The sequence below is a fragment of the Leptonotus elevatus genome, chromosome 16 (genome assembly GCF_054856555.1).
Source record: "Leptonotus elevatus isolate MCC_2025b chromosome 16, RoL_Lele_1.0, whole genome shotgun sequence".
Taxonomy (NCBI): domain Eukaryota; kingdom Metazoa; phylum Chordata; class Actinopteri; order Syngnathiformes; family Syngnathidae; genus Leptonotus; species Leptonotus elevatus.
Window position 1 is genome coordinate 2,245,729 of NC_141254.1, and position 23,294 is coordinate 2,269,022.

The window sequence follows — 23,294 nt, forward strand, 5'->3', positions numbered from 1 at the left end:
GCCATTTTTGGTGGAAAAAAATTACCGCGTGTGATATCAGACAAATTCAAATTGTTTAGTTAGGGCGCTGGCTGGAAATCAAACCCTCCCAATTTTCAAGGAAGGATGCAGTTATTATCATTAAACTACCGACGTTTATAAAGTTGTTCACATCTAGCTGTCATCCTAGTACAAAGCCCATTGTTAATCAAGATTTGTTAAAGAGTTACCTGGTTGTTTCCATTGTATGATGGAATTTTCCATGAAGCACAATCACTGCAAATGTTTAGCAAGTTTGAAGATTCCCACACAAGCGTTTCGTTATGTTAGTCAATGGATACATGACTGAACGTGAGAACATGGGGTCTGCCAGGAGGATTTTGCACATCAGATTATAGCGGAAACAACAGGAACCATGCACGGCCCACTGGTTGACCCAAGTAGTCTGTGTAAATTCAGCTAGAATGATTTCAGGAGAATTGATAATTGGGTTTGTGATCAAAATTATTACATTTACTTATACGGAAGAGGATTAAGGCCAGTGAAGAGAAAAAAATGTTGGCAGGATTTTGACTTTAAAATCATAGAATTCTGAGATTAAAGTCAGATTTCTGAGAATAAAGTGAGAATTCTCACTTTAGAGTCAGAATTCTGTGATTAAAGTCGGAATTTTGAGATTAAAGTCAGAATTCTTACTTTAAATAAAGTGAGAATCCTGTAAACCCTTTTTTTTTTCTCTCTCTTCACCGGCCCTAATCATCTTCCATAGAATCCCTTCAAACAACATGCGGAGTTGGCTTTTCATCGTCTGTGTTACATCCGTCCCTCAGTGAATTAATTACCCTCGGCATATAAATTACCACTACCCATGTTTTTTAATAAGGAAAAAGCAACGTAACCCACGCATAGTGTGTCCACTACGTCAAAACTGCTATCAGTTTGGACAGCAATGCAAGCTTGGTTAATCAAAAGGCTTAGTTTACAGCGTGGCGGGCACAATGATGCACTGTACAGTTCCTCATGTTCAGTGATATACAGTACTTTGGCTGACTTAATTAAGCTCTAGACTACTTCCTTATGCACGTCACAATAGTGAAGTAAGGTGATATATCTCATTATTAGAAAGGTACAATCCATTCATTCATTATTTTACATTTTACATATAAAGCAGCAGTAAATCAGGCCGCTCAGACAAATTAAGTGTGGACAAATACTCCTTATGTTAGAGCCACATTGTTAAGTGTGTGTACATCTTTATATCCTTGCGAACTAAGCAGCGCATTTATTCTACCCTCCTTAACACTCACTTTAATTTATTTCCAGCGCCAGAGTGACTTGACATTGAATGTCATACACTGGTAAAAAAAATTAAATTACTATTTTCCTTTAACACCATTCATTTTTTAACGAGCGATTAATGACCACTCCTTACTTGGAAAGCCACATCCACGTAAAAAATTGAGCAGTAATAAATTGAATAAAAATGCATATATTTGTGGTGACTGGGGTCAAGTTGTATTTGGCAATTTTACAAATGTGCAGAATTTCACAAGTTACTTCATGTTAAAGATTAGATAGCTCTTAATATGAAAAGAAAATGAACTGAGCTGTCACTAACGTCTTACAAATGCAAGTATGCCATCTAGTGGCAGAAAAATGACCAACACAAATCAATATCACACAATTTGTTTTACAGTTGAGTACATCTTTTTAATTTAACTCAATTTAATGAATTATTATGAAATTACTGTATCAACGACTAAAAGATGCAACCATATTTCTATTAGATTAACATTTGTTTCCCAACTTTTGTTAATGTGATTAATTACAATAAAAAAAAAAGAATCGCCTGACACCCCTAGTATATATACAATGCTGTCTCATTGCTGTTATATAATATGCAGAGGCGATTTCACCATTAATTATGCACTGTGAAAGAACAAACGGATTAAGGATTAGTTAGTCAACAGTTTTTACAGGTTAACTTCAAGTAATCAATCTAATTTGTTGTTTTTTGTCTTTCAAGTCCTCCACTCTTGTCGAAACATTACAGACCGCCCCTCCAACCCCCCAAGATGTCTTCATGTGTATCTCAGAGAGGACAGGGGGCAAATAGAATGAGAGAGGCTTAATGAGCGGACAAGAGGTGGACAGAAAGGGCTTTTTGACAAGCTACTGACAGCCAGAAGACAGCACCTCCTAAGGTTTCTATTACATGAGATACTCTGTCTGGGCATTGGCAACAATGTCACCTTAGAAGTTAGCAGTACTCTCCACTTTAGCTAGAACACAGTGCTGTTTAAAAAGGTCAAACACAAACATTCAGCAAAATTGACAAAATGGATGAAATTAATGATCATTTAATTGATTATTGTTTTTTAATTAACACGTTGATAGTAAGAAAAAACGCATCCACATCAACTCTGCTAGTACTGCTCTCATTTTTGCCTCAATTTCTTTAACATGCTATTACCTTCAAATCTACACAACTGACAGTATTATTAAAGATAAATAAATAAAATACTAATTGTCTATTATGTCCATCTGTAGACAATATACAGACATATATGTCTGAATAAAGGATGGTGTAAACCCAAAATTTGACATACTGTCAAGAAAGACTGATATACAATCACTTATCTTTGGGTGGAAGATTTTTTTAGATTCATGGTCATGAATACTTATTACCGAGCCGAAGGTAACACATTTCCGACCTAGAGAAACACAAGTCAATCAATTTGTGTACTTGTGCCCTTTATTGTTCACCGTGGTTACTGGAATTGCAAGCATCAGCCTAGTTTAGAACAACAAATTATTAACAAAAGAAGCAGAGGCAGCCAGTAAAGTTAAGCACGCAATAGAGCAGAAAAGTCAATGAAAACGAAACAAGATGACTTTGCTGCATGTTAACTAGTACAAGCAGAGTGAAAGCCTTACAGAAGCTCTGCAATTTGTAAGGGCGGGAACGTTTTCATTGTTGTTAAATTCGTCTGCTTGGCTCTTGTAATGGAGGAACTCAAAGACAACAACAAAAAAACAATGTTTAATGCAATATTTTGGTTTTCTCTAGGGCATGTAAATATAGTAACTTAATCATCTTTCAGTTGAGACAACCAGTTCATACTCTCTCATAGTAACATTGGTGCCTAATACAACTTTGAAAATTAAATAATGTAATAACCTTAACTATTGTAGTGCTGTCACTATTGAATATTTCTAGAATCGATTAATTGATCGATTAATCAACTAATCTGATTCCTTTTAATTTTGCATTAAAATGTATTACAAAAGCTCCCCCCCCCCCCAATTACTGTTTATTTGATTAACTGGTGATTGGTGTTTATTTTGTACTTCGTATTCATATAGTGATATAAAAAAAGGTGTTTGCAAATGGTTTACATGTACTGTATATCACTTAGCATAAGGGCCATGGATATATTTGCAATGTACAGTCGAAGGTGGGATTCAAACCCGCGACCTCCTGGTTACTGGACAATGCACTTTACAAACTGCACCACTGAGCATTATCAGAGAGCTAGTAATGATGATAAGTTGTATGTATGGAGGTGGGCGTGGATGGACTTGGAAAAATTTTAATGTCTGTCCCATTAAAAATTAATGGGGAAAAGTACATAGATATTTTACGTTAAATTGTGCGAATACTGTAAGTAATGTGGAATCAGACGATATATACCCCGGGAGGCGTGAATTTCTGAAGCAAGTTGAAATTTGACCGGTGTAAATCGGAAGTATTTTGTGGTAGCAAAAAAAGTGTGGAGAATGAAAATCACAATAACATATGTGGGAATGCTTCAGCGATTACTCGATTATTAAAATAGTTGTCGATTAATTTTGACAGCTCTAAACTATTGCACATGAATTTTGTTTTGACAATTCAAAATATTTTTTAAATTGTATCCATCAATAAGAGACAACAAAGCAATCTCATTAATGATTGGGTAAAACGGAACCTTTCAAATGTCTTTACTAAATCATGGGCGCCAAAGGTTTTCAGTGAGTGAGACAACTACACCGTTTTACTGATTGATCCAGGAGGAAATGTGAGAGAAACGTGAGGTATAGTATAGCCCTTTGTCCCATGGCACCTTAAATGGCGCGCGTATCATTGCCTGTGTACAATGCTGCAGCATTGGTTTACTTGGGCCGCTACAGTGGGGGTGGGGTGAGGGGTCTTGCATTACAGGCTAAATAGCAGCAAGCAAGCTTTAGTTTTAGCTTTTAGCCTCAGAGCCGCTAAACATGTTGTTTTGTCTCCTTTTAATATGTTTGGTAATAATTCCGATTATTTGGTGTGATTAAATACCAAATACTCCGTTTTAGTTTGTTCTGTTGTGATAATCTTTATATTTATCTATTTTGAATGTTTTTAAGAGTTTGGGGCAATACCAGAGACACAATTCTGACGAGAGAAAACCAGTCACGTTGACATGGACATATGACTGTGGCCAGCGGAATACTTCATCTTCTATTGCCTGCAATCTGATATGTGATTCAGGATGATAAGAGGTTTAATAAACAATTTGGTGTTTCTTTAAGTTCATGCTGCTCTCATGTAGCTGAATAGGTAAGCAGAACAAAATCCATCAGTATGATGTATTATTTATTTTAAGATGTATGGGTGTCCATGGAGGGCACCATGATGGACTTTTGGTTAGCTGATCTGCCTCGTAGATGTGAGATTTAGGTTTCAAACCTCAGCTCCTGTCACCTTGTGTGGATGTTCAATGTTCTCCCGATGCGTGCGTGGGTTTTCTCTACGTACTCTGGATCCCTCCCACATTCCAAACCAGGCCTTCAGACTAAAAAAAAAGATTTCGAGGAGCACAGTTCCAGTAACTTAAAATTTTAGGGGCGCTGAAAGAAAATTTAGGGGCGTACACTGTGAATTGATTTTTAGAGTAAATAATTTCACTGTATTATTGATAAATACTAGTGGTGTGCCCCCCCCCCCCCCCAAAATGATTCTCATAAGAATCGCAATTCTCATTTAGTACGATTCAGAATCGATTTTATCAAAATTATTTTATACTGTCTTGCCCTTGTTTTTGTGTACCTTTACTGGGAGCGCTATTCATGCTGTACTCAATTTGGCCAGTGTGGTTCCGCTTGTTCTGATACACTGTTAAGTTGTAGCGACATGAGAGAGTAGTAGGAAAAAGTTACGATCAAGTTATGTCAATAAAAGTTTTTTTGTTTTTTTTTGCAGTGGTGGGGAGTAATGTTAAGATGCTTCTCTGTATACATTTCCAAAGCGTTTTGTATGAATAGCTGTTCTTTTGAGTGATAAAAGTGCCGCGAGTAGCACGCTAATTAGCATTAGCGAGTCAGACTGGAGTAGATCATGATGATTATTTGCACATCTATACATTGAAGCAGAAATCATTGTCAATCAAATCATTTGGAATTGAAAATTGATTCTGAATCGAATCGCAGACCCAAACATCGGAGTCAAATTAAATAGTGAGACAGTCAAAGATTCCCACCCCTATTAAATACTAATACTAATACTGAAATTATAGTGTTTTAATTCACATTTTAAAACATTTTGTAGAAACTTTATTTGGACGTACTTAAGTCTCCGTGGCGTTTCTAAAGGGACAATCAATGCGACTCTTGAATGAGTCTGGTGAATGACGAGAGCACGCCGTGGGGGAGGGTGACTCTCCCGATCGCGTGTCGTTTCTTTAGGAATGCTACGGAGGCTTACCTTGCTTTTTTGATAGACGTTTCACATTGCTAGGCAGAGAGCCTGCCGCCATTCAAAGTCACTACGTACTGAGTGCGTTGCGATGTAAATAACAATGGCTGCTTGCGTCTAAATAAAGTTTCTACAAAATGTATTCAACTGGAAATGATTTATGAAAAATGAATCGCATACTTATGTTAGTAACAACCAAATAAATAATATAGAGCAAACTTGTCACGACAGTCGGGGTTCTTTTTAAGTATAAGTTATAGTTATAGAGCCTAATAACAGTGCAACCTTTAATTTCGAACGTTCCTGACAATTCGGGTTTGCGGATTAAGCAACTATAATTTTTTTCAATTTTATTTTATTTTTTTGTTACTCTCATGTACAGGATATGTTAACAATCACAGTAAAACTTACTACATTTGTAGCTGGATTATATATATATATATATATATATATATATATATATATATATATATATATATATATATATATATATATATATATATAGATAGATAGATAGATATATATATATATATATAGATAGATAGATAGATAGATAAGTAATACTGTATCATGACAATACTTAAAATCTGAATCAGGAGGAGCAATGAAAAAACATTTTATCATTGCTCCAATGTATGTTGTGACTGAGATAATGACTTGACTTCACTTAACATGCCTGAAATTAATTTACTACACACTTGACATGTTGGGCTTTTGCCATAGTAACTTGAGACTTGTTTGAAACGGACTAGACTTACTTGCAACTCGCGCATTGTGAGTAATAGCCTCTACATCTCTAGTTATTTAGCACTGTAGACTGTTCACATACATGTACGCATAGCAGGACCTGTCGCCTGTTACTCGGTCACTCAGAATTTAGTTCTGTGAGTGAAGTTTTTAACTTTAGAGTTTGGGGCAGCTAGCATATTGCTGAACCTTTGCCACTTGTAGGTATCAAGATTGCATGAAAATTGTGTTTTCCAAGTTCGCTGTTTAAAATGGACAAAACAAATTGCATTAACTCTTCTATTATCCATCTTTGCACACAATTAATGCGTTCAATATTCCGGTAGGCTATAGTGATGGAGATTCCCAATTTGAAGCGGCATTATCAGATGAAGCAAACTCATTTTGAAGAGACATTTCCTCAAAATTCGGATATAAGTATAACAAAAAATAAATGCACTGAAACTGCAAGTAGATACAAAGGCAAAAAGCAAGAGAGTCCTTATTTAGAGTGGTGTATATTTTGGACCAGCCAATAAGTCATTCTCAGATGCAGAAATAATAAAAGAATAAGCACTTGATTTAATTTATGGATTTGAGTTGTTTGGAGTTCCTGAGACACTTTTTTTTCTTCTATCAATTTAGGATGGCAATAAATGTGTAGTTTCTTGTGGTTCTTTATTTAAAAAGAAATACATTCTTAAACATATCCTGAGTTCCTGACATAATGTATTTGTTTTATATTCATGAACTGGGGACATGTTTGGTTTTGTTCAACAACATTAACTTGTGTTCTGTTTTGAATGAAAAATGTCATTTTGTTTTGAGTATTACAGTAATATCTCCTGGCCAAACCGAATTTGACTCATTGAAATAAATATTTGTACTTTGCCCTTTAAAGGAAAAGGTTAAATTGTTCATTAAGGAAGAGGCTAAATTGTTCACAGATGTGAATCTGAACCTGACTGTCTCTATATGTGCCCTGCAATTGACTGGCGACCACTCGAGAGTGTACCCTACCTCTTGCCTTAAGTCAGGTGGGATAAGCTCCAGTTCACCCGCACAACTAAACAGGACATAATAACATTGTTCAATTCTTAACAATGCATTCTGAAAGTTAGCATTTAGGTTCCTAAAGTCGTGTTCAGTGAGTGTTCCCCGTCCGGAGTAGAAGCAAAAGATACATTTTAAGTGGGACAAAGCACTGATAAATGGCCGTAAATAATTGATATTATGAATATTCGGGCATGTGACGATGTCGGTCAATGTTGGCCTAGCCATTGTTATTTTGCAAAATGTTCCTCGTTTAACCATTGTTTATACATATCCGTCCAAAAGTCACTTACCTTCTAGTTTATGGCACAGCTCCGTTGAAAGGTGACATTGCTTCTAAAAGTATGCAGGATCACGACGATGGTTTCTGCCCTCGTCTCGACACACGGCGAAATTAAAAGTCGCAGAGTAAACTTTCTCGTTAACGCTACATAAGTGATGCTTGGTGCACACGCGCTGGTCACGTGACGCGCACACTGTCTCCTCCCAGTTCCAACTCGAATCCAGCCGACCGCCCCCCGGAAAAAAAAAATACATAAATAAATAGATGATAACAATAAAAATAATTAAAAAATAAAATAAGTCATTAAATACAAAAGTTTTAGTAAATATAATGATTATCCCTAGGCTGTACTTTTGTGCTATATCAAGTTTGTTGTGCGTTATAGTTTCACAGACACATAAAGAAAACCACTACAACATTGCTCACTGTGGCCCGACAGGGCAACCACTCAAAAAGGCTTTCGGACCCTAAATTTACAGTTTGTAGCTTTAAAAGCTGTTATATATTATTTTGACCTTGTAAAGGGTTGCCACGTGGGCCAAGAAACAAGTGATTTAGTAGAGATCACTGGTGCAGTTTTCCCTTTCTTTATGAAATGAAATGCAAATACATAAATGTTAGGAAACATTTATCCATATGCAGGAGATGGATATTTCTCATGTACAGTCTGTAGAATTTTAAATTCAATAAATGACATATTTACGTAAGTGCCATTCTAAAAAAAAATCAGGGCTATACCAAGTATACATTGTACACCTGGGTGGTCCAACATACTACCAGAGAAATTGTGTTGTTCAACCCAAAAAATAATTAGATTGGAAATAACTTTTATATAGGCTACCACACAATGCACATTTTAAAATGGGTGTATTTAAATGGACTGAAAACATTGACATGCCCCCCCAAAAAATTCGGAATGAAAGCAGCTCGTTTTAATGTTGAAACAAAACTCATTTTACAATGTATTTATTTTGTATACACTTTAATTTCAATTCTGAGAAGCACACGGAGGCTGCCATATCCTGTATCCACTGATCACCATTAAAAAATAAGGTTGTGGGTACATTACGGCAACCTTTCTAGAAAATGTATGTCTAAGAGCTGATTTTGATAGGTTTGACAGTGACTGAGCTTCCAGTAAACATTGTGGGGAAGAAGGACATCATGAATTGGTTCTTCAGTCTGTGCAAGAAATGAATGTACCTCACTCCCGGACCATAGCCAGAGAACACATGTGACACCTACAGGTTGACAGAGAGCCATGCCAAATCAGATGTAAAAGTAAAAAAGAACAGCAGACTGAGTTGACAGCCTACCTCCTTCCATGTGTGGGAATAGGTGCTCCGGTCCTCAGTGGGGTTGACAGAGTGCTCTGAGATCACTGTGCTTTTGTCTGCACCTAATAGCTTCACATGGAGTTGGTAGATTGACTGATGCAGTTGGCTCTCCTCATACCTGGTAAAATTATATTACATTAATGATGAAGTTTGAATATGGACTCTTTATTTTCATTTTATATAGGGATACAGTCTAAGAGACAACATTGATGAAATATTTAATAGTAATGTAGAATCACTACAGTAATGTTAAATTTTGGTTCGCAATGTTATGATTCAGAGTTTTTAAGAATTTGACTGCAATAACTGTAATTATAAATGCCTTATAGTGTACAGTATATGGTTGAGGAAAACACCTTAAAATAGAGGGGGAAATATTCTTAAATATTATCCCTTTAAACCTGATCATTTAAAGTGCCATGATACCCCATTCCTGATTTCTTTAAATTTGTTGGCTCATCAAGCCAATTTTAATACAGTATTTCACTAGACAACTCTATAGTGAAACAAAGTTGTACAAAATTAAATATCTGAGTTTTGATCTTATTAAGGGTAAATCTGTCCCAGTGTGAAAAATTCATTGACCCCTCATTATTAAATCATCAGTTGGTTAACAGTGATTAATCAAAGTTTTTGGAAAGCTGACTTTAATCTCACCAGTCACAACCAGGCCTAATTACTGCAATATAATCTTAAATATAGACCATGGAACGTGGGGTAAATACTATATAGTTTCCATTTTTAGTTATGTAACCACCATCTGGGTGAGGGTGAAAATTTGAAACAATGAACCCAAGAACCTTCTAAAGAACATACTTTCTTTGACATGTGCAAATGTTGCGCATTAGCGAGTATTGTTCCGCTAAAGTATCAGTTGCTCCAGAGTCCAGGCCAGGCTGCCTCTAAATGGTGACATTTTGCCCCTGAATGTTAAGACAGTGCAACAATTTTTTTATCTAATAGTACACTGATGTATTGATTTATTTATTTTTGAATATTGAATATTTTTTGGGATATATTCATAAACACTAAACGTGGGTGTAATGTTATAGTTTTGTGACGTTGTATTTGCAGTGATTTATGTTGACTTAGCACCCTTTAGTGGTGAAATGTGTATTACACATCTGACTCACTTTTTTTTTTTTTTTTTTTTCCACACCTAACTGACAGTTTTCAATGACACTCCTGAAGTGCAACATGTACTCAGTGGAGCGTTGGCCCATGTAAGGCTGTAAGTGACTATTTGTGGTCAATCGCATAATTTTCTGTAAGTTATAAGGAGCTGATAAATTAAGTTGAATGTTTTGGGGAATTCAAATGTTAGTAAAAATGTGTTAATAACGAGTCATTTAGGATGTTAACATTCATTAGCCTCTTACGCTAGCGGATTTGAGTTTGCTAACTATGCTAACTGTGTTAGCGTACCTTGGTTGTGTTTTCTACTCCAATTCAGAATGCATGTTTTAAACAACGTAAAAGGGCACTTATTGGTGTGACAATTGTTATTTCCTTACATTTTGTGATTGGTGTATGCTTATAGGGTAGATGCCACGGACTTCCAACTTCCGGGTTACACACATCAGCGTCGTTTCCGTCCACTAATGGCCACGTTGCAACACTCGCACCCCCACCCCTGCGCCCCCAACCTGCGCAGGGCGTCTTAACTCTCTGAAATGCTTTGGACAACTGAGACAGACACACTACACACTCGCACCAGTCGACGGGAACGCGCACCCGAGGGGCACAAAGGCGTAAGCGCAAGAACATGTCGCAAACAGGAAACAAAGCTGATGTATGAAAACCAGGAAATTGGAAGTCCCGCCTCCTCCGAGGCATATACCCCATTTAGTTAGAAAACCGTGTTAGTCAGTCAGACATTTTCAGCACTGTACTAACGTATTGTATTTTTTGTTGTTTCAGTTTTACATAAAATCGTTTTTTTTTTAATACAGTGACTGTAATTTTTCCTTAAAAAAAAGAGATTGGGATGTTTTTTTGGGGGGGCTGGAAAAGATTAAATGCATTTATATTCATTTCAGTGGGATAAAGTAATTTTTATAAAAGTGTGGTCATGGAACAAATTAAACTCTTCACAGAACGGACTAAACACTGAACCGCAAAAAAAATCTCTCTCTCTCTCTCTCTCTCTCTCTCGCATGCACTCTCTCTCACACTCTCTCTCTCACTCACTCTCTCTCGACATGCTGTCATTTGTATGTTGGCTGATAAGGCATGCGATAATGTTGCATATTACTGTATGTTCCATTGTGAGTGCTTTGAAGTGATTTTTCACCCACCAGTCTTGAATCACTATTTCTGGTTGAAAATCATCCAGCAGCTCTTCCCATAGCCCCTCTGCGTTCAAGTCCACAGTCTGTTCCAGGGAAAACCAACTGAGAAAGAAAGAAAATATTTTACTCTACTCTTTCATCTTACAATGACTCAGACCTGAGTTCAGATGAACTGTTTAATCCAACGATTTCATTAAATACAAATTAAGAGCACTTTGATTATAATTACGCTAAATATTAATACAAATTCAGTCTATGAGACCTGCAGTACCTGTACTGAGGCAAAGCACAAATTACAGCCCCTTCTGGAATGCCACTGGTATCGTAAGGGAGAACCTCTGTGTTTGTGGTCCAGCCACTGAAGTCGCCTGTGAATTAAGCTTTAGATTGTTTACTTAATGCTTACATGATGTCAAGCATGTTAATCAGTCCCGTTTCCTACCTTCCGGTTGAAAAATTGGAGGGCCATGCATGGGAGCTTCTGGCAACTCAGGTTCAGGTGGAGCGATATCTTTACTCAACCCTGTGCAACGTTGAGGACAAAAGGGCAAGTGTGAAAACACCGCACCTGCAGATTTAGTCCACAGCAAATATTATAAAGCTGTCTGTCTTACAAGGTTTCTGGGTGTGCCTCTAGTCTGTAGTACTGCACATTAATCTTACATTTGCACCCTAGCGGACTTGTGGCATAAATGTCCAATATTGCATATTGCTTTCTAATACTGAGGAGCAAATGGTATTATATTCAGTTTACAACAAGACAAATTGTTGTAAAGTGAGATTCCCTAGCAAAGTTGGACCAGCGTAGTCCTTACTGGAGTCAAGAGTGTCTCAAAATGTATGTCTTACCAGTAGACTGCTGTGACTCAGTCCCGAAACACTATCAATTGGTCAAAGAAGCTAGTACATGGCAGCTGTGTGCAAGTTGTGTTGTAATGGTACCGTGAGGAGAAGGGTTCTTGAGCAGATTTCTCCCAAATGGTTTGGCTTCATACACAACCTTCCAATCCAGGCTTTCTGATGCTGGTAAGGCCTGCAGACCCCACTCATCCTGACATCTCTTCTTCCACTCAGCGGCACTCATGTTTCGACTGATTGTTTGTGCGTGCAGTGTTTCGAGGAGGAAGTTCTTTGGGACATTTATTGCAGTGTGAGCACACACCACACCCATGTGTGGCCATGTAAGCAAGGCCACGCAAGCTGCTTCCCAGGCTCTTAAAGGCACAGTAACCTTTTAATGTCTTTTGGCTCGCTCTTACCTGTTTGATTTTGATACAGATTGCCATCCCATTCCGTGCTGTAATTCATTAGACTAGGCTAATGTATGGAGGTAAATATGGTGCAAAACTAACTTGTAAAAAAAAAAGTGTACCTGTAGAAAAAAGTCTAAATTTGTATCCGTAAAAGTCGTGATTTGTACCTGTAAAAAAAATGTGTGCCTGTAGAAAAAAGTCTAAATTTGTATCCGTAAAAGTCGTGATTTGTACCTGTAAAAAAAATGTGTGCCTGTAAAAAAAAAATTGTATCTAAAAAAAATTGTACCTGTAAAAAAAAATGTGGATGTGTAAAACAAATTTGTATCTGTAAAAACAAATTTGTACCTGTAAAAGTCATGATTTGTACCTGTACAATTTTTTTTTTGTATCTGTACAAAAAGTGTAAATTTGTATCTGTAAAAGTTGTGATTTGTACCTGTAGAAATGACAACGTGTAGTCAAAGAAGTCGCCACTAGGAGTCACAAGTGGTTTTTCTGCTGCTGTCCAGTCACGTGAGTTTTGCACCATTTATCTCGCTACAAAAGGTGTAAAACTGATTCGTACTTGTAGAGCACTGTGATTTGTACTCGTAGAAGAAGAGGGCGGGCTCTGGAGGATTTGGGCGGGCTAAAGCTCAACCTCATTGGTTGAGCGAACGACAGTGGGTTGAACTCAAATGACGCCCATGCACAAGTCCGCAATTCCGAACAAACAGAGTAGCCACACTAGTTTACGCGTCATTTTGGAAGAAGAGGACGTCCCAGGCGTGAACAGTTCAACATGGTTCAATATACGAACACCGTGTGGAACAGCTTAAACGTTGGTTAACGTTAAAAACGTTTTGTTTTCATTAGTTTTTAACTAGGTCAAAAAACGTTTTGTTTTCATTAGTTTTTAACCAGGTCAAATGTTAGTTTGTTTATTTTTAATTAAATGAGAATTTCATAAGTTTCAAAATCTTGCTCAAAAGGTGGAGACAACTGCTGGAGACACTGCTGAAGCATCAGTGAAAAGGATGACCCACTCCGGATTATGGAAAATTATTTTGCAGATCTTCTGCTGATGTGAATGTAGCAGGCTGTGGTCCCCTCCCCCACCTTTGGCAGTGATCAGTCTTTTTTTGTGGTGGCTACAATAATGGGCAACATATATTTACAGCTCAACACCTATTTAGTCTTATTTTTTATATATATTGTTATAGGCTACTTGCCGACTTGTTGCCATGGTCGCTTTTGGCTACTGTTGAGATGTAACAGTGAAGAATGAATATGTAGGTCAATTCGAATTATTTTAACTGTTTGCAAAGCATACATTGCAAAAATACTGACATTTATCAATAAATTGTAATATTTAAAATAAAATGATTAAATACAGAGGATAAAGGGTTGAGGTTAAAATACCTGTAGCGGCTTAAAGATCCACTCGCAGTAAAAACGTTTTGTTTTCATTTTATTATGATAGTAAGAGTACAGATGCTTAAATATAATGTTAGTCAAAAACAAGTAGCTGAGTACTGTCCACTTTTGGTTATAGGTTTAGGTTATCTTGTAAAACATTCAATAGGGTTCTGTCGCTCTATAGTAATTTTCACATCTAAGCACTAAGCAGCAGTTTATGAGGTATTTTTTTTTGATTATTATTTTTTTTACAGGTACAAGCTATTGATCGTATGTTTACACTGGTAGGCTTCAAATCTTGAAATAAAAATCGTGACTTCAATATGTTCAGTTTTCGTGACAACAACATGAGATGAGTTAGCTAGCTAGCACCGGATTACGAGCTATGTTCGTACAATAAATCTTACCTTCATACTAAAACTTCTTTCTTTCTGCCCACTTGGAGTGCTCTGCATGTCAACCAACGTTTAAGCTGTTCCACACGGTGTTCGTATATTGAACCATGTTGAACTGTTCACGCCTGGGACGTCCTCTTCTTCCAAAATGACGCGTAAACTAGTGTGGCTACTCTGTTTGTTCGGAATTGCGGACTTGTGCATGGGCGTCATTTGAGTTCAACCCACTGTCGTTCGCTCAACCAATGAGGTTGAGCTTTAGACCGCCCAAATCCTCCAGAGCCCGCCCTCTTCTTCTACGAGTACAAATCACAGCACTCTACAAGTACGAATCAGTTTTGCACCTTTTGTAGCGAGATATATGGTGCAAAACTCACGTGACTGGACAGCAGCAGAAAAACCACTTGTGACTCCTAGTGGTGACTTCTTTGACTACAAGTTGTCATTTCTACAAGTACAAATCACAACTTTTACAGATACAAATTGACACTTTTTGTACAGATACCCAAAAAAAATTGTACAGGTACAAATCATGACTTTTACAGGTACAAATTTGTTTTACACATTTAAATTGTTTTTTTACAGGTACAATTTTTTTTACAGATACAATTTTTTTTTTTACAGGCACACATTTTTTTTTACAGGTACAAATCACAACTTTTACAGATACAAATTTAGACTTTTTTCTACAGGTACACATTTTTTTTTACAAGTTAGTTTTGCACCATATTTACCTCCATACTAATGCATTGCTGTGTATTTAGTTTTGAAAACATTTCTAGGTCACAGATTAGTAAAGGTGCTCAAACTCGACAAGAATACAAGGGGAGAAGAAAAAAAAATCATTTTCAACCTCAAGTAATAGTAAAAGGTTAAAAAGTTAAACGTGTTATTCTCTTGGCAACGTGAGAATACAGACAGACCGTAGCAGGAGGTTTTATGGCGATACCAATTATTAGTGGTCAAGGAGACCGATAACTGATACTTGGAGCTGATATTTATTTTCAGTAAAAGGGATTAAAAATAAATAAAAAATACTGGCTTCGGGGATTTAAAAAAATTATTCCGTTAAAATTTGTAAAAATAATAATAATTCAAATTCCAACTTCTAAGTTTGTTGAAATATCTTAAAACATATGTTTATTGCAAGATGATGACTTTTCATTAATTTTTTTATATTATCTCAGACATTCTAAAATGGCAACCAAAAGTTCAGGGAGTGCCTATGGTCTTCAGTATGTCTTTAAAAGTTAAATGATAACTTAAACAAGTAATTATCATAGCTCCCTATAGTTTTTTACAGTAAATGAAATAATCTATCCAAATAACTGAAATGTTAAACTGTCACATGTATTTGTTTTACTTTCAAACAAGGGGTAGGAGGGGGGTAGTACCATTTACACTTTTTAGAGGTTCCTAAAGGACTAAATGTAGCAGCAATTGGGCGTACGTAGTGATGTAATGATAATGGTCTCCATCTTGTGGACTCAAATGGCACAACATAATCCAATTTAAGATGGTAGGCCTACTTGTTACATAATACTACGAGTTAATATTCTTCCAATTCTTTTTTGCATGATAGGTGAATTTATGACTTCCCAAGCAAGTATCTGAAATAAATTATTCTTGTAATCCAATTATTCTAAGAGCGTTTTTTTTTTTTTTTTTTTGCAACTTCTTAAACACCAGTTCAATGGCGAATTGGAATGTTACTTGAAGCACTTTGTTATTGTATGTATTTAAATTCTTGGCACATCATATTTTGACCGGTATTTTTTTGGACACTCTATTTGTGCTTTATTATTTAGAGTTGTCCACTAAGTTTTCATGGACAGATGGGGGCTTTATTGACTCTAAATCAGGCGATTCTTTAAGGGGTGGGTAAATGGTCCTCAAGGACAGGAGTCCTGCAGGTTTTGGATGTTTCCCTTTTTCAACACACCTAATTCATATAACCACTCATCAGTGAGCTCTGCATAAGCCTGAAAACGATCCTGTTCATTGGAATCAGGTGTGGGAGGAGGACAACCTCTAAAACCTGCAGGGTTCCGGAACTTTTGGTCCTCGAGGACTGGAATTGCCCACCCTTGGTGTAAATGGTTGTTTGTCAATATGTGTCGTGTGATTGGCAATTCAGGGTGTTCAGCTGGGCTAGGCTCCAAGCACACCTGTGACCCAGTGGATGTCACAAGCGAAACTCCAATAAAATGACAAAAGTATGTAAACAATTACATATATCAAGGTACTTCAGTTGGGTGAAGCCTTATAAAAAGAATATGAAGAATATAATAATAATAAATAATAATAATAATAAACGCTTAATAGTGACATGTTTGGATATGCTACCTACTACCACTGTAATATTAATGTCTAGAACCGGACATCACCAACCTTTGTGGTGAATCAAATCATCACTTTTATAAAATTCCTTGGAAATCACAAAAAAGCACCATGCTAGTGATCCCCCTTGCTTTGAACTAACTGTGTTTTTATTAACATAACTCAATGATGTGTACTAAACAAATTATGTATACAGTAGTAGATGTGGTCATTGCTCTCCACTATTTGGGATTTTTAAGTAATCAAATATGTAAATATTACTAGGGATGGGCAATTATCGATACCAGGTATCTGTATTGGGCCAATACCAGGCCTTATTTTAAGGTTTTGCTCTTTGAGACAGCGACCAATGAGTACCAGCCGCCCTCTTGTGGCCATATTACAATCAGGAACAAGAAATGAGAAGAATAGAACATTGTCCTTAATTTCATGCAGTTTTAAGAAAAATGTTAAATTGGAATATATATGTATTTCTTTAGAATTATATGTCATTGTTTTTTGGGGGGGGACATTTTCTGTCTCAAAAGTTACATTTTAAAGTTTTAAAGTGATGCTTTAAACTCTATTTTAAACTATATTTTACTGTAATTTGTTTTTAACCCTCAACTAGCACTTTGTGCATTATAAATTAAATGTATAATTTATATTATTATTATTATTATTATTATTATTATTACCACCACTACTACTACTATCAAATATTGGTATCTGTGAATACTCTGTTCTTGTAACGGTTTGAGAAAAAGTGGTATCAAACATCTCTAATTGTTCCAATATTTAAATAGACATTTTTTGTTTTTTTTGTAGAGAAAATAACCTGATCAAATCTTGACTAACATAACCCAAAATTATCATTTGATAATCCGATAGTTTTACATGAACAAATATTCAGAATTTCATACGCAAACATTTATTAATTGCTTTGCATTCATGCATGTAGTTATGTTTATTGCTCAAACACAACCTGTGCTACCTTTAACGTAACCATCCGCTGTCAAGCTAAAGGATCATCTGCACTCTAAATTAATAGTGTGATTAATCTGCGTTAATACCTGATTAATGAGATTATTTTTTGTGATTAATTAATTATTTAAGACTTTAACTTTGACAGCACTAATGTCAAAACAAGTTGGAATCCTAAAATAATAATCTTGTCTCACTTAACTCACAAATTGACTTATTCTGTGTGAAATCTGTGCCTGTTAAACACAAAGCTGATATACTTAGAGCAAGGCATGAGTTATTCTGTTTTTTGATTTGCAACAGGTAGGTGTTTATTATACTTCTGCCCTCTAATGAAAGATTTAATTGTTATGTCTGTCACTATATACATCATTGGCATATATGAATTAAAATGTATTTGAAATCATTCATTCTCAATAAATAATAATTTTCTGACAAATTAAGTGAAGTTGGATATTATCCTGCCGCATCCTGGGTGTGGCACAGTGGCTCAGGTTGGTCATCTTTATTTGCACAAACATTCATGTTTTTTTTATGTGTCACTCTTTTATTCTGCTCACCCAACCCATACCCATATATGTCATTGGACACCTGTCATCCACCCTTGAGTTTCTGTGCTTAAAGGGTGTGACATACCATTGCATGTCAGCTGCCTGATGATATATGAGGTAATCCACTCAAAGCAGTTGAACAAACACATTCTTCAACAGGAAACAAACAGTGATGGTTGAAAAGGAACTTAAATTGGATTGCTTTCACAGTGACCTACTATTGATACTAGTACTATATGAGTACTACTGTACTATGCAACTTTTTGCAAAGTTTTACAGATCTATGGGAGAAAAGGTTTTGAAATTATTTATTTGGTCTCATTTTTGGGAAAAAAACATTTTTCCTGTCTGTCTGCAAATCCATTACAATTTCAGCTATGCTGACATAACATATTGCTATTTATGAAGTCATTTACATAATTTCACTTTGTTCACAGAATACACTTATTGAAGTCTGATCTGAAGTATTTGTTAACTGGAAACCGGAAAAACAAACAAACTCTTAGGCCACTGGCAAACAGCATGGAAAAAAGTAACACAGAAGATATGTTTGGGTGAGTGAGTGCATCTTTCATTCACAAAGCAGCAGGGCTGTCAAAGCATCTGAACATCCACTGGTGCTAATAGCTTTTATGCATCCTGTGCCAAAGGTCCTTTTGATATTCCAATCTTCCCTGGCTCAGTCTCTCATAACCCCATGCTTGTTGACGATATCCACCACTTTTGTGGTGCCAAAAAAAGATACCAGCTTGCTTGAATGACTTCCACCGAGGGGGACGTAGCTCTGCATTGATGAAGTGATTTGTAAGGCTTGCCAAGAATTTATCTGTTCTTTATTACACAATACAGTATAACAGACTTAATACTGTACTGTGTACCTACCTACCATTCCTATTTCAACAAAGAGCAATGCACGTCAAAAGCAACTTTCTTTTGGGGATATTTGATACCACCTTTTTTTAGATCGATATCGATACTCAAATCTTCAGTACTCACCGATACCTTTAGTACTTATGATACATAAAATTTCCAGAAAAAATATGACAGATAATTATTTTTACCTATAGACCTATATATCCCAATTCTAGCAAATTTCCTTAAAATTGCTTGAAATGAATGGCAATTATACTTTTTCAATTTGCTCATAAAAGTCATTTTGCATAGAGCACACAATAAAATGGATAAAAAAAGATAAATAAAATGAAATAAATACCGTATTCCAGTGGCCAGGGGGAAAAAAAGTGTGGTTGTACAATTTCCTTTAAGGAATACAGTGAAGTGCAAATAATTCAATTCAATACAATGGTGTTTCAAGTAATTTAGTAATATCTACCATGTTAAGAATTCCTCAAGCTGTTTAGTCCGTGATGTCCCGATACCTGGTATCAGTAATCACGACGGATATAGATGAAATGTGTCCTGGTATCGGTACGATATCGATACCTGATATCGGTACTTGCCCATCCCTACTTTCTTATAGAATATTCACAATTATTCACCAGTGAATGTGAGGTGTTGAGTAAGCACATCATCTATCTTCTACAGTCTTCATTTCACAGCTCCACCAGGGTTCGTGTTGAGCCACGTTTTATACTTCCTGAACACATTTGACTGTGAGGCCTCTGTATCGTTGCGCAAGTATCTAATTTCTTCACGCCCTTTTCCATCCCGTCTCTTGTTACTGCTTGCAGATTCAAAACTTGATCAGTTGTACTTGTTCACACAGCTTCCATAGGTGCAAGCAATTGCCAGATAAAGGTTAATATTAGTTGTATTTGGTTCAAAATTTGAAGATAAAATACATTAGTGTAAAATGTTTTGACATTTACATGCACATGTAAAGGAATTGTGTATATTTGAATGTATGTGCATATGTTTGCTTCTACAGTAGGTTGTAATGTGTAATCACCAAGAAGAGTAATATGCAAACTTGCCTTCTGGACTTTTTACCTCAGACATGCTAACAAATTTGTGATGTCACCTCGAATAACACACTTTCCCTCCTTTTAATTAAAATTAACTTTCAACATTGGAATTTATGAAACCATTAAAAAAAAGGTTCAAACCATTACAAAACTGCCAACGTGGAGTAAACAGTTTTGACAAGGCTGTCGTTCGTACTGCCAAGTCATTTGAACATTTTGGTAAAGTCGTTTGAACGTACTGCATAGTTGTTCCAGTGCATTGGTAAAGTTGTTCGATTGTCTTGATAAAGTCGTTCAAACTTCTTGATAAAACGTAGGTTAAATGCTAAAAAAATATATTAACCCTTTCACAGATAGTGGTTACTACAGTGGACAGCTATTAAAACGTTTTCTCTTGTATAAATGAATCTTTTTGCCACAGTTGGCCATTAGCCACTCCAGTGGACACTAGTGTCGTCTTGACATACACTGCTATCCAGTAAGTGCAAAAAGAAAAAAAAAGACCGACAACAAGATGAAAGACAGAAGTTCATGTACATGTTTTGTGGTAGTTTTGAAAATATGTGAACACAACGTTAAAAATCAAACAGACATTTTCTATAGTGTTTAAATTTTTTTATTCTTTTCTTACAAACATATTTCATCAGTTGCTCAAATGCACGTTATCCACCCTAGTGGTCATGTCACCAACTTCTTGAAAAATGTACGTTTAAAAATATGAAGGTGATTTTTTTTTCCATGCCTTAAGAGTAACAAAAACAAAAATCCTGATGTAGGTTATCATAATTTTTACATGAAAGGGTTAAAAACAATCCCATTAAAAGAAAAGACATTAGGGGAATGAAAAAAATATTTTTAGCATTTGGTCTATATTGTGCCAATACGTTCAAACGACTTTACCAAGATGTTTGAACGACATTATCAATATATTCAAATCCTTAATACTAAGTTTATAGTACGTACGGACAACATAACCCAGTCAACACTGGTAGTTTCACGTTCCGTTTTATAATAATAAATAATAATAATATATTTATTTTGTATGTGCTTTTCAAGAGTTTAGACGCTTCACAGAGAGTCCCAAAAATCGAGAATAATGATAAAATCAGTACGAAAACACTTAAAAAAAAAAGTCCAAAACATAAAATCAATACAGTAATAAAATCAGTTGAAAACTAAACATTCATAATACTAAACATTAAACATTAAAAGCAACTTTTGTAAGTGGAGAGGTCAGAGCAGACACAGAGTGTTATTATTATTAGAGTGGTTTCTCTATAAGTTGTCGAGTTCAACTTGTAAACAATAAATTAAATTTTGCAAGGCTCACAGAATATTGGAACATGGAACCTACCAAAAGAAAGATTAGAGGCTCTTATTTCATCAGGAAAAAAAATTATATTTCTATCTGTTTCCGTTTTAGTATTAAAAGTAAAGTACTAAAAACGTGTTTACACATTTTTGGGTTTGAATGAGTTAAAGTTTAGGTATAGTGCGTGCTAGACATAAATTCACCAAATTAAATACAGAGTGCAGCTGACCTGACATGTAAAATAAGTAATCAATTTTGTGCGGTCAAAACAGCGTTGCGATGGATAGTGGACTGACAGGATGAAACTAAATCAGGGTCCCGGATGAGTAGTGGTTTATGTTTGTCAGGGTGTAGGTGAACCTAGCCAACCAAGCTAGCCTGGTATAATTATAGCATTCCTTGTCCAGAAGATCAACATGTGACTCCTGGCTGGCTTTAGTTTCAAAGGCAGAAGACTAATCACCAACTTTTCGACAGATTTGGCCACTACTGTACAATCACGCTAGGTCTGCAAACAAGATAGTTCACTCTGTTTTCTGCTTCTTCTTCTTTTTTTTTTCAAAGTAGAGCTGTAGTTTCACAAATAGATCATTCATATTATTCATGTTTATTTTGAATTTTTGTTTTATCAGTTGCTAACAAACAGGCATTTAGTTTTCTGTAAGCGAGACAGGGGACTGAAGCGTTAAATATGGTGTTGTATTAAAGTATTATTTATAGAGGCTTGCCACGTCATTGTGTGTGGTTGCCAAGCCTCTAGCATTACTTTCCCAGTCACGCCTGACTAAAATGGTTCCACAATCAAACAAATATCACAATTCTTGAGAGATTTCAGTCCTGAACAATATAACATCATTTGCTCTCACTCAGTATGCAATGGACACAGCTGCAGCTTGACACTGAGCTATTATGACAGTAGTCAGCGCAGTTGGCACACATTCCTTTCCAAGGGACAAGCTGTATATATTTATTAAATGGGCCTAACCTGCAACACAACAAGCAAATGATCACTTCCTATGAAGCAATTAGGAGATTAAAATGTTTAATAAAAACAAAATTGGGAGTTTAAGAATCACAATATTTTATACTCAACACAAACCTGTCTTCTGTGTCTTCCCCTCCGTGAGTCATCACCTTATCGTGGTGGAGGGGTTTGCGTGTCCCAATGAGACTAGGAGCTATGTTGTTGTTCATGCCCCTGGTAGGGCCACCCATGGCAAACAGGTCCTAGGTGAGGGACCAGACAAAGCATGGCTCAAATGACCCCAATGATGAACACAAACTTTGGATCTTCGTTTCCCTTGCCCGTATGCGTGTCACCAGGGCCCCCCTCTGGAGCTAGGCCTGGAGGTGGGGCTCGAAGGCGAGCGTCTGGTGGCCGGGCCTATACCCATGGAGCCCGAAAAGGCAACGTGGGTCCCCCTTCCCTTGTTATTGGACTTCTGTGCTCGCCACGGACTGACCATAACGAACACCATGTTTAAGCACAAGGGTGTCCATATGTGCACTTGGCACCAGGACAACCTCGGTCGCAGTTCGATGATCGACTTTGTAGTCGTGTCATTGGATTTGCGGCCGTATGTGTTGGACACTCGGGTTAAGAGAGGGGCGGAGCTGTCAACTGATCACCACGTGGTGGTGTGTGGGGTAAGATGCTGGTCCGACCAGGCAGACCCAAACGTATTGTGATGGTCTGCTGGGAACGTCTGGCAGAATCCCCTGTCAGAAAGAGTTTTAACACCCACCTCCGGCAGAACTTCTCCCTT

The 23,294-nt window shown here is 36.5% G+C and overlaps 2 protein-coding genes across 6 annotated transcripts in view; both read right to left on the reverse strand.

The window, feature by feature from the left end:
* The window catches only part of slc8a2a (solute carrier family 8 member 2a), a 50,848-nt gene extending 42,922 nt beyond the window's left edge, over positions 1-7,926 (reverse strand). For 4 of the 5 annotated variants that reach the window (XM_086098616.1, XM_086098615.1, XM_086098614.1 and 1 more), the window contains exon 1: positions 7,771-7,926. The gene's annotated coding sequence lies outside the window, so the exon portion shown is untranslated. Of the gene's footprint in view, positions 1-7,444; positions 7,491-7,770 lie in introns of all 5 variants that reach the window. The other variant, XM_086098613.1, reaches the window with a different exon arrangement.
* Positions 7,927-8,669: 743 nt separating this feature from the next.
* Positions 8,670-12,608, reverse strand: nccrp1 (P1, F-box associated domain containing). Its single transcript, XM_086098710.1, has 6 exons — positions 12,331-12,608; positions 11,831-11,911; positions 11,660-11,756; positions 11,395-11,490; positions 9,077-9,215; positions 8,670-9,001 (listed from the first exon to the last, which is right to left on the reverse strand). Exons 1-6 carry the CDS (start codon positions 12,557-12,559, stop codon positions 8,855-8,857), a joined length of 789 nt encoding a protein of 262 aa, XP_085954836.1. The 5' UTR covers positions 12,560-12,608; the 3' UTR covers positions 8,670-8,854.
* Between the last annotated feature and the right edge of the window lie 10,686 nt (positions 12,609-23,294).